The sequence below is a fragment of the Sturnus vulgaris genome, chromosome 5, assembly GCF_052056855.1.
Source record: "Sturnus vulgaris isolate bStuVul1 chromosome 5, bStuVul1.hap1, whole genome shotgun sequence".
Classification (NCBI taxonomy): Eukaryota; Metazoa; Chordata; class Aves; order Passeriformes; family Sturnidae; genus Sturnus; species Sturnus vulgaris.
In genome coordinates, this window is record NC_142247.1 from 24,948,430 (window position 1) to 24,960,007 (window position 11,578).

Consider the following 11,578-nt stretch of genomic DNA (forward strand, 5'->3'; position numbering starts at 1 on the left):
ATTTGGCACCCTGCTAGGCTACCAGCAGGCATGAGCCCTCTCCTCAGGGCTCATTTGACTTGGCAGGTGTCAGACACTCAAAGGCAGCCCCACACTGCTACTTTGGCTGCCCCTTGCAGCATAGCCAATAGCCTGAGGAGGCTTTCAGCTGAATGCCCCTCAGCCAGATCAGTATTGCCATGTCATTAATGCATCATGAGGTGAAATCCATGTCCTGACTCTTCCCTTGCAAAATAAAGCCTATGCCGGAGGTCAGTGTTGTGACACAGAGCACACTCAGTTATGATCCCATCTATGGGGACAGGACCTTTTGCAGACAGGCAGAGACCTGGTGAGCCATGGGAGTGTAGGTCTTGGTGCTATTGCCTCAGCACTGCTTCACATTCAGTAGTCCTACACCTCCTCTTCCCCCTTTTCTGCCCCTGTGTCACCTGTCCTACTTACTTCCAAATTAAGCTTTTGCTTTACATTTTCATCATCACACACATGACAGGAAAATAGATTGCTACAGCCATATGTGAAGCCTCAGTTGATTTGCGAGTGTGAGCCCATTGCTCTTGGAAAGCTGCACAAAATGTAGTCTATCACCAGAACATAATATATTTGTTCTGATGCAATGATCTCACTAGCACATTCCTATGGATACAGCTTTTCTGATTTGTGAAGCACCTGCTCTAAAAATGCTCCTTTTATACAAGAGCCTGTACCTCACAGATCTGCAAAAGCGAGACAAATTAAGTGTGAAGATAATCTTACTTGTGGCAAAATGAAGGGGATCACAGCAGTTAACCAAAGTGGGGGAAAAAAGGCAAGAATATCAAACTTAGGCTGTTTGGTGTCATTGGCACAGATGAAGAGAAAACAAATGAAAAGTTGACAAAACAAATACTGGCTTCACCAGGAGTCTGAATGATTTGTATTCAGAAGTTCATGAAATTCAGTCAGAACCACCCTATCCCAACAAACTTGTCTTTTACACACGAGGAAAGCAGTGAGACTTTACTATCTATTTGTGCTTCTGAACTAGACAGTCAGATCCTCTAGGTCACCTGGAGAAGCCACATTGAGTTTGAGTAGAATGGTTTGAATAGAATGCTCAGGTAAGGTTCTGGAAAGGATCTGCTCTCTTCCAGAGGATCACAACTTAAAGTTCATTCTGATGCCCATGGTCATGACTATCATCTGCACTCATTCTCAGTGATCCCAGGGAGAAAGCTGTTGGTGAAATGGGTCTTGATTCAGGGATGTGTTCCCTCCTGTACTTTTCAATGTAAGGTTTAGCCACTTCCCACACCTGTGAAACAAGAAAGTGCAACAGCAGAGTCAGAGGCAAAGAAATGGTCAGTTAAGACATCAATGCATGAGCTCAGGAAACACCGAAGAAAAGTTTTGGGTGGGATATGTTGTTTGGGAAGAGCAGAACCAGAGGCAGATAGACCAAGGTTTAGGGAAGAACATGTGGAGGGAGTGGAAAAGGGATGGGAAAGGATACAGCTCCAAGGGGACAAGGTGAAAGGATTCAAGGCAAAAATACTTTGCCTTGTCTTGTTACTAGGCTAATGCTCTGTGTGCAATAGCTGCGAGTCACTGCCACTTGCTACAAAACTACTTGACCATGAAGAGCATTGGGCAGCAAAAACAGCAGCTGGCATGGACAAAGAAAAAGAGTTCTAGACAATCCTATGCACAAGCCAAAAGCCAGCACTCACCTTCTGCTCCACGAGCAGCCTGTGAGCTGCTTCAATGTCTGGGGCCATGAAGCGATCCTTTATCCAGGGCCTGTAACGAGACATTGGGCAAACATTAACCCCCACTGCCAGCAGCTGCTTTCCAGGCAGGCAAGCTCTGGGCAAAGTGTTTATCTGATCTTACCTCACCACGGAGCGTACAAGGTCATAGACCTTCTCCAATGGGGTTGTCGTTCTCAGAGGGCGTAGGAATTCAATGCCCTGGCAGGCGGCGAGCAGCTCAATAGCCAGAACTAGGAAACCAGAACAGACAAAGGCATGTTTGGCAGGGACAGCTCAAGGTGAGGTTTCCTGTATAAAGCTGTCCCTGGCCTTTTTTCTCACTAATATGATATAGTTCAGGCAATGTGAAAAACCAGTGGATCCACACCCCCCAGAGAGCCAGCCCAGTGGCAGGATCGTTTCATGGATGATGCTGGGGGCAGTATCCAGCATTTCAGCAAGCAGATTTTGGATGCTGTTGTATAGACCTTTACAGTATACCAGGAACTCATGGTCACCAGAGTCTTAAATCCCTAGGAATCTCTTCAAGGGTAACTTGAATACTCAAATTAATGTCCATCATGAATCAGAAAACTTCTTTAGTACTGAGAAAAGAGGAGCCTGAGCTAAAAATGAAAATCCTCCCTCCGAAGCTTGCCTCCATGAAAACACCAGTAAAATGACAGTGCTTTGGTCTGTCTGGAAAAGTTTGCGTTGTATCTGCCTTCCTCACCCTGATCATAATTCGTATTATCTCCTCATTTTCATGATTCAAGGTCTGTCTGGAAATCAGAATTTTAATTTTACCTTGTTCCACATGTTCAATAACTCTCAAAGCTTTTCTTGCAGCCCATCCTCCCATGGACACGTGATCCTCTGTAGCAGCACTGGTTGAGAGAGAATCCACAGAAGAGGGGTGGCACAAGGCTTTGTTCTCAGACACTGCAAAAACCCAGCACAATGAATGAAGGGCAGAATAGGCATGAGACAGCAGAAGTAATGGACAGCATGGAGATAGGAGCCTGTCCACCACCTTGGGTCCAACTATTGCTCCTCTTTTGAGGATGCATCAGTATTTTATCTGGACTGAGTAATTTATAATAATCACCTTGAAAACTACCATTGCCTCTGAAAACAGTAACCAACAGCAGTCTTTAGATGCAAACATTAACCAAATATGGAAAGAGGGAAGAAGACCAGACAGCATAACTGAAACATAAGCCTGGCCCTGCCTGCTGCTCTAGGGCAACTCTCTGTAAAGAGCATTGGCTTGCTCTGGTCTTGGTCACAAATATCACCTCTCCTCTGCTTTCAAGAATACAGCTAGAGATCAGCATCTGGTCTGCTCATTGCAGCTAGAGCACTTTCATAACTTCCTCTAGAAAGATGGGGGAATGCAATACAAACCCTCTACCTCCCTCCATCACCTCACTACAAAGCTGCCCATGCCCCTGAGGGTGACACACTCCAGCTTTGAAACCCAGGTGTAACGTCTGGAGTAAATTCTCATGCTGCATGCAAAATCAACAGGCATATGGTTGCAGGAGAGGCCTTAGGCACCATTCAATGACAATTTGAGGTGGAGAATTTCTCTTTAAAAGAGAAAAAATGAAGTCGGCATTCATAGCACTTTGGCTGCACTCAGCCTTTTCTTTTGGAAGGCCAGTGGGATGCTGTGTAATGCCCTCGCCAAATCAGTGGCTTCAGAAAAGCAACAGAAGCGACAGAGAGATGGCGACACCAATTGCAAATAGGCTGGAGTGACAGGTCCAGTGAATGGTCTAGGACCAGAGCCCAGCTGGCACATTCAGGCAGGTGACAGCAGGTCCCAGAGAGGCTGTGTGTGACCACTGCAAACAGCTCGGTCTGGCAAGCACAGAGCTGCTGGAGTGGGGACAGACAGACACATGCAGTGGTGTTGCAAAATACCTGCACATTTTTTTCAGATTTATCTATTAACCCTGGGAATGAAAAACATTAGCTGGTACACAAACAACCCAGAAACTGTGTTTTTGAGTTTATTTGTGAGTGATTTGAAAAATATCGGTGATAAAAAAAGTTAACAAAAATAAAAGGAACTCAAACTTCAATTCAGATAAAATTTTGGCTGTTTTGATCAGGATGGGATGATTTTGACCCATGGACTTCTAGTGTCAGCAGAGGCAGGGCTCTAATTTTATTTCTTACAGCAGAAATCACAAACACCTCAGAATCTGTCACTCCAGATTGAAGAAGTGTGCAATGAAATCTGAAGCCATGCAACCATCTGAGGCCTGGAGACATCCAAAAGTCTCCCCAGCCAAAAGGCAAAGCTTCCAGCCCTTAAACAAAGGAATAAAATTTCAGCTCCTCTTCCAGACCCACTTTCCAAACCAGCCTCTAGACAGGGTTCCTTTAGCACGCTGATTTAGTTAATTCACTTGTTTTTCTGCAGAATGTTTATCAACACATTCATCTAATACCCTCTGTTCCTGTGTTTGTTTGTAACTTTAAAAATTTACTCTCATGTCATAGCATGTTTATATTGGCTCATGCTTCCTTGAACCTATGAACTGTAGTATCCTAGCAGCCAGCAGGCTTCTTCTTGCCTTAGTCATGAGTACTAGAGGAAACACTGAACTGATGTTTAATTTCAGTGTGCTCCCCCAATAGCCAGCCCTGCAAACTCCAGTCTTCTGAGGACTGTGGGGTCTGATACTGATGTGCAACCAGGCTGTCAAATGGAGACCCCAAGTACTGAGGGCATCAGGCCACCTTCAAGACAAGCCTTCCCACCAAAGTCCACTCAGAGTTTGCATGCTCAGAGCACTGAACATGCCCAAGGGTCGGTGCAGAATAAGAAAGCCTGAACTGAAATAATTGCAGCTACACCAAACACTCATGCTTTACAAGACAGAACATATGGAGAAGAGACAGAAAACAGGAGTCAGATACCTTTGTGTCTACTATTAGATTACATCTGTCTTGAAAGAAATCAGTCTTTCTAGCTTGCTCTCTCTATGGTATTGTTCAAGCACTCACCCAGGGCAGCTGCTGTGCAGTGTGCAATCATGAAGCCTGAGTTCAGACCTCCCTCAGTGACTAAAAATGCAGGCAGTTCACTGAGTGAGGGGTTGCAGAGCCTCTCAATTCTTCTTTCACTAATTGCAGCCAGTTCATGCACACCGATTGCTAAATAGTCCAGAGCCTACAAAAGAAGATTTCATTAAACCAAATGACAAAAACAAACAAGCAAAAATCCAAACAAAATTTTTTTTTCCTTTCTTCAAATGCTGAATTACCTTTGCAGGATATTCACCATGAAAATTTCCTCCAGAAATGGTCTCTTCTCTTTCAGCAAACACCATCTTTAAGGAGAAGTTAAGCCCCACATGACTGAAATACAGTTTACATGTGTGATATCTGCCAGTAATATTCTGATTTACTGAAGTAGTGTTTGTCCTAATAGGCTTTTATTTGCAAGCACATTATATTGCATCCACACTTCTACTTTTCAGGAGATGAAGACACAATCTCAGTTCTTCAAATTTGTAGGTACAATTATGACATGTATTTTTTTCAAATAAGCTACATAAAGGGAGGTCTTTGATCGATGGTGCAAAAAACTTATCTATTCAGATGCTAGCATAGATTTTCAGTTCCTTGATAGAATCTCTCCATGACAGTTACAATTTTGGAAAGATAAGCAATAATGCTTATCAGCAATTGATATGATGCTATGTACAGCATCATTATTTCTGTGCTGACAGAAATGCAGCCTGGCATTACAGTGCTGACAGAAATCCTTCAATGCAGTCATAGGGAAAGGAAGAGAGGTTTCTTTTGCAAACAATGGCAGTAATTGACCAAAGCCAGTTATGACTTTTTTGCCTCCTGTACAAGTAATTATACCTAAGAAAAGAATAAAAAAGGCCAAAAGCAGGATTTTCTATAATAATAAAGTAATCAAAAAGATACAGGGTTGTCCGTGGCACTGTTGATTTCCGTCGTTATTATGTCCTTCACAAAAGCAATTGTATCATTTACAATTCCATGGACCTAGAACAAAAGACATTAGTGCCTAAGCTTAGTATTTGCATTTAGTTCACCTTCAGGATGCTGACTGAGCTGCAGGGACCCTCTTTCCCATCATTCCACTTGACTTTCACACATGGAAGATGGTCTTGGATTTGCTTTTAACATCAGGAGCATCACTGCCAATCCTAGACACTTGAAAGATGGTATTTACTATTATTACGGCAGTTTTGTCAAAAGAGTAATCTGAATATAACATTCTTTATTTACTTGGGTTGGTTTACCTAAATGGAAGATGTTTATTCAGTGCCAGAAGTGTTATGAGGGAAGAACTAGCCTTATAAAGTCTCACAGAAAACAAAACCTCTTCTTAATTAACTTCTATTAATTCCACTGATTTCATAGCTTTGCTCCTGTTAAAACACATAAGATTGAGCTCTTCCAATATGTCTGAGATATTACACTCTGTTGGCTTTTGGAAACACCCAGTTCATGCTATTAACACCAATGCAGAAGAAAATCCCTACAAAATCTGCAAGCATGGAAATCAGAACTTTCCCTCTGCTTCCCACCCCTGGCCTCTTACAGCTTTGTTAGATGCTGCCTGATGTGTACATGCACGTGATCAACAAATTACATGTCTCCATTAACACTATTGTGAAGCCAAGAAGAAGCAAAATAAAGCCACTTCCTCTAACAGTGTCAGACAGCACATAACTGCATTTCTGAGGTGGAAATTTTACAATCATTTATCTATTGTTGCAGAAGGATCTAAAAGTCAGTGTTTACCTGAGGGCAGCAGCGCATTGTGTATGCGTCCTGGACTCGGTCACAGAACCTATGGCTCTCTAGAAGACACAAGGAGGGCAAAACCCAAATATTGCTTACACAAAAGCATTGTGTCCTGTTGAAGGATCCAGCCTGTCCTGGTAACCTGAGAGGGTGAAGGTTAAGATTGTTCACCTGCTATTTCTGATGGGTGATGGTCAGAATCTAGAAGGGACCTGAATCGAAAGGCCACTTCAGCCTGCCCTCGGTGCGGGCGCACTGCGTGGATATCTAGTAAGACAAGTTAGACTGTCAGGCTGTGCCTCTCCTGTCAGGAGCTGTTAAGCAAACAGACAGAGAGGGCCCAGTACCCACCAGTGTCAAAGGCCCTCGTTGTGCCCTTCAGGACTTCAAGTGTAAGGGCAGCAATGATGTCAGCTTGCCTTGCTATAGCCCCGGCTCTTTCAACTGCCTCACATCCCAGCGAGGTGATCATTTGTGTCCCGTTGATGAGGGCCAGACCCTTCAAAGGGAGAGCAGATGTTAAGCAAATTCATTGCAGCTATTCCACACTCTGTGACAATTCCCCATATCTGCGATAATTCTCCTCACATGAAAGAGTTAAAGATCTTTGCCTTGCTTTTTGGACCATCCTGAAATCATAAAATGAACAGCTTTACTGATCATCTTTGTGACGTAAAGTGTCAATGCTCATGATCCTATTAAGTCACTGCAGACAGCCTTGGAGCACGAGTAGTTCCAAGTAAGTCAGATATCTGCTTCAAGTCAGTCATCTGACCTCCTTTTCAAGTCAAGTAGGGTGACACTCAGAGTGGTGAATCCCACTCCTGACAATATTTCATCATTATCCTTCTGAAGCTTGATTTAAAATTATTATTAATTCATGTAATGCTTTTATTGTATACATAAAGCAAATAGTGATTGACTATTCTCATTTTCATCAGCAGGCATCATTATACTTTATTACCTCTTTTGGTTTCAAGGTAATTGGTTTCAGTCCATGGGCTTCCAGGACCTGTGAAGTAATTAAATGCCAAAGCAGTTAATGAAAAATACTTTTCAGTCACTAAAGTCACAAAATGAAGTCACTAAAACTTAAATGTTTCCATGAACAGAAATATTAAAGAATTTCTTAACTGATGGGAGAAAAAGAGCTTTATATCACAAACATATAACGTATTTTTTTCTGCTGGACTAAATAAAGGGCTTCCAAACAAGTGCCTCACTTCCTAGTGCCAATACAAGAAGGTAGCAGGAACACTGAAGCAAGATATATGTCACTGTCACAGCCCATTAACATCCACTGTATTCTAGATGATGGGAGAGGGCAATAGGAAAGAAGGCTGGAAACCTCTTGGGAAGGCAGTTCTGCCTGCACTCTGCCTCATAGCATTTTGGCTTGGCATAAATAGTTCCTTTTTAAATGATCCCTAATCCTTTCTATATAAAATCTCTAGTGACAGGAGGAGTGCTATACAGTTTATTCTGTACATGTCTATTCTATAGGGCAATTGCTCTTATGGGAAATGCAGAAACAGCATAACCTATTTCTCATTTAATCCTCTCACCCTGTCCAACAGAAGAGGTAATGAATCTCAGAATTGTACAGCTATAACTTCTGGTCTTGAAGTTCCAGAACACACTAGTCTGCTTTCTCCTTACTCCTCTTCCTGTGTAGTCCTCAATCCTTCTCCAGGTGTACAGTGATGTACACCTATCAATCCATGAATGAGTCTGGTATTCAAGTATTAATGGATAGGAGTAGCAGAACAAATTCCCATGAAAGACTTCGGAGGAGCCAGACTTGGAGATACTTAATACAAGATCAATCTGCTGATGTGTTAGTGGCAGAATAACAATGGATTAAAAACTAATTCCATTGTAACATTTCCATTTTGTGAAGGAGAATTATATAAAAGCTCCTTGTAACCCTAGTTAATTTACCAAAAATGAAATATCCAAATCTGTGTATATACTTAAAGCTACTATAAAATCAGTAGAAATTTTACTGTGAAGATCTTGCTTCTAGTAAATTTCCAGGTACTCTCAGCATTTGAGAGGTGATCTCGGATTTTTTGGAAAAGCATTGATGCTCATGGAGCTGAAGATACAGTAATAATTCTTTCATATTCAGTATCATACCCTGTCCCTTTCTCCAGTTCATACTGTGGCATCTTGTATAGCAGTGCTATGGCATGATATTTCTTTAGGGCTCAATAACATGCTGCTTATTTATGTCTACTCCAGTGACATGTGGGCCAGTTCTCACATTCTCCATGGATCCACCTTCCTCAAATTAGAGGATGAGTAGCTAAAGGCAACCTAATCCCAATTCAAAATGATAGAGAAAACCCAAAGACTTTCACATGTTATTAATCTGAGCAAAATAACTTCTCTCTTTTTCTCAAAGCTACATGTAATTTGAAAAACTAGTCAGCAAGCAGAAAAAAAAATAAACTTTCAGCTGCACAAATCTTACATATTTAGCATCAGCCCAGCCACTCTTCGGGGACCACATCTTTCCCTCTCCAATTAATCCCAGAGCAAGATGAGAGAGAGGGGCCAAGTCTCCACTGGCTCCAACTGTCCCTTTCTCTGGGATATAAGGAAGGCAGGATGCTAGAAAGAAAACAAAAATCAATCCTTTTAAAGCCTTCCCATGATATACTCCTTGGAAAACAAAGAAGCCAGCTCATAACTGTGGTCACAGTAACAGCCTACTGTCATGGACAATGGCACCAACAGGACTACTCTCATTGCAGCTCTAGTCCTGATCTCTCACCACTACCAAGCTGAAATACCAACATCTGCATCTTGACCCATTGAGCTACACCCTTTAACAGAACAGTTAAAAGGAAAAAAAAAGGAAAGCAAGATTTTCTTTAGACATCTTTTTACCATTAAACACTTCAATAACTTGCTCGAGAGTTTCTAGGGATATTCCACTGTATCCTTTGGCTAGGACATTGATTCTCAGTGCCAACAGCATGCGAGTTCTCTCTGGGGTCAAAGGTTTCCCCACACCTGAAACAGTAACAGAACCCTCTCGATTACTCACCCACTACCAACAAGGGCAGAAAAGAGAAACACCAAGCAATCTGTCATTACCTGCAGAATGTGAACGAACCAAGTTCACTTGAAGCTCCCTATAGGAAAAAAAATATGTTAAACTTCAAAAAAGTCTCATCAGGTTTTATTTTGCACAAAACAGAAGGAATTCCTGAAGCATCTCTCTCATTTAACCTCAACTACAGAGTCAAACTGGTCCCTTCTTCTTTCTTTCCTGAAAAGAAAGAATGGAGAAGGCACACACATCATACCTCAGATTACTGTTTGGGATGACAGTCCTGGCAAACTTTCCAAAACCCGTGGTGATTCCATAAACAACTGCAAGAAATGTACACTGCTGGTTAAGGAGGGAACCTGATGAAGTCTTCTAAGCAACTAATAAAAGCAAAAATATTTACCTGTCTGTTCCTTTACGATCCTTTCAATCACTTCTCGTGATTTTTTGACTTTAGCTTCTGCTTCGGGAGAGAGCTAAAACATAAGTAGTTCAAATATTAGGTTGTCATTATTTAGCTAGAAAAATAGACATGTAATTTTTAGCTGCATTTGTTCAGTATTTTTACCTTTATCTTGTAGAGTCCCTTTCCTAAATTGACCAAGTCCTCCGTTGTTAAGCTGTTGCCATCTAAAGAAATATACTACACCAAAGAACCAACTTTTAGTTTGGCATATAGATGCATACAAAGTTGTTTAATAATCAATATAAATAAAAAATACAGTCAAAACTCAGCAATGACACAAAGCTTATTCACACTTCTTCATAAGACATGAACCCGGGTAACAAAAACATAATCAGCACATTGTAGTTTAGTTTCCTAGAGCCAGCCAATCTAATAGCCCCTGCTTTTGTGAATGTTGCACTGGCTGAACTCTAAGCATTTTTAGGTGAGTAGCAAGATTTGTTACTGAGTTGTACAATCATTGGTGATTCCTACCTGTTCTGGTTCTCGGTATTTGCTGTATCTGAAAGTTTTGTAAAGGAAAAAGGGCAGACAGGATTTCACAGGCAGTGACCACTCAATTACAGATGGCAATGTGTTTTAAGAATTAAGGATCTAAAAAACCCAGGCAATCTAGAAAATTATAAATCTGTAATTGTAAGAACTTCACAAAGCACTCAAAAAGGATACAAATGAACTCCTTCTGGCTGAGATGGTATGAAATCTGGAGACATTATATCTCCTTCTATAACTAGAAGAAATATGCAGAATAAACACATACAGGATTAAATTGCATTCTTCACATAAGTTAATTTCTAATTTATTACAATTCACAGCATAAGAATTCTAATTTCCAGTTATTAGCCCTGAACATACTTGCATGCTTCTGGGAAAATAACAACGAGGTATGTATTTAGTTAAGGTATTCCAAAGGCTAAGGCAGAACAGCTTGCAATATATATGACAGCAGACACAGAAGATGTACATAGAATCCTGTACCTTCTAACTTTTATGCAATTCTGTCCCTAAAAATTAAATATTCTTAAATTACTGGGCATTTTTCCATGGAAACTCTAGACAATCTCTCAGGTGCAATTTTAGATGAATCTAGATAAAGCCACAGTTTGCTGACTCAGAAGAGAGCACAGTCACTCTACAACACAATGCTTAAGGCTTTGCTTACCAACTTCAACGAATTCATTATCTTCTAGAGCATCCCCCACAGTATCATCAAGATCCAGCAAGCCAAGTCCCTTGCACCTTCGAATGTAAAACTTTACTTCTTCCACTGAGGCAAATCCCCCATTGTCAGGTTTGTTTTTCATGTACCGTCTCACAGCTTCCTTTCCCAGCCACTCAATGGTGTTGGTGGAGCTTAGGCACGGCACTGCCAGCCATTCCCCTCGGACGTGCACTGTGTACCTCGGCATGCTTGCTCTCCAAAAGTTGTTCCTTCACCAAGAAGGGCTGCAGTGTGCAGCAGCCTCACATTTACCATGCAATGGCCTGAAGAGCTGTGCCTATCTAGAGCCCAGT

The 11,578-nt window shown here is 41.6% G+C and overlaps 1 protein-coding gene across 1 annotated transcript; it reads right to left on the minus strand.

Moving 5' to 3' along the window:
• Positions 1-886: 886 nt before the first annotated feature.
• On the minus strand, positions 887-11,578 carry HAL (histidine ammonia-lyase). The gene is made up of 20 exons (XM_014889466.2): positions 11,226-11,578; positions 10,733-10,793; positions 10,538-10,565; positions 10,166-10,240; positions 10,001-10,073; positions 9,854-9,920; positions 9,642-9,679; positions 9,432-9,557; positions 9,013-9,152; positions 7,501-7,548; positions 6,888-7,035; positions 6,708-6,803; positions 6,534-6,592; positions 5,688-5,768; positions 5,012-5,077; positions 4,752-4,917; positions 2,538-2,672; positions 1,873-1,981; positions 1,710-1,779; positions 887-1,294 (listed from the first exon to the last, which is right to left on the minus strand). Exons 1-20 carry the CDS (start codon positions 11,470-11,472, stop codon positions 1,145-1,147), a joined length of 1,983 nt encoding a protein of 660 aa, XP_014744952.1. The 5' UTR covers positions 11,473-11,578; the 3' UTR covers positions 887-1,144.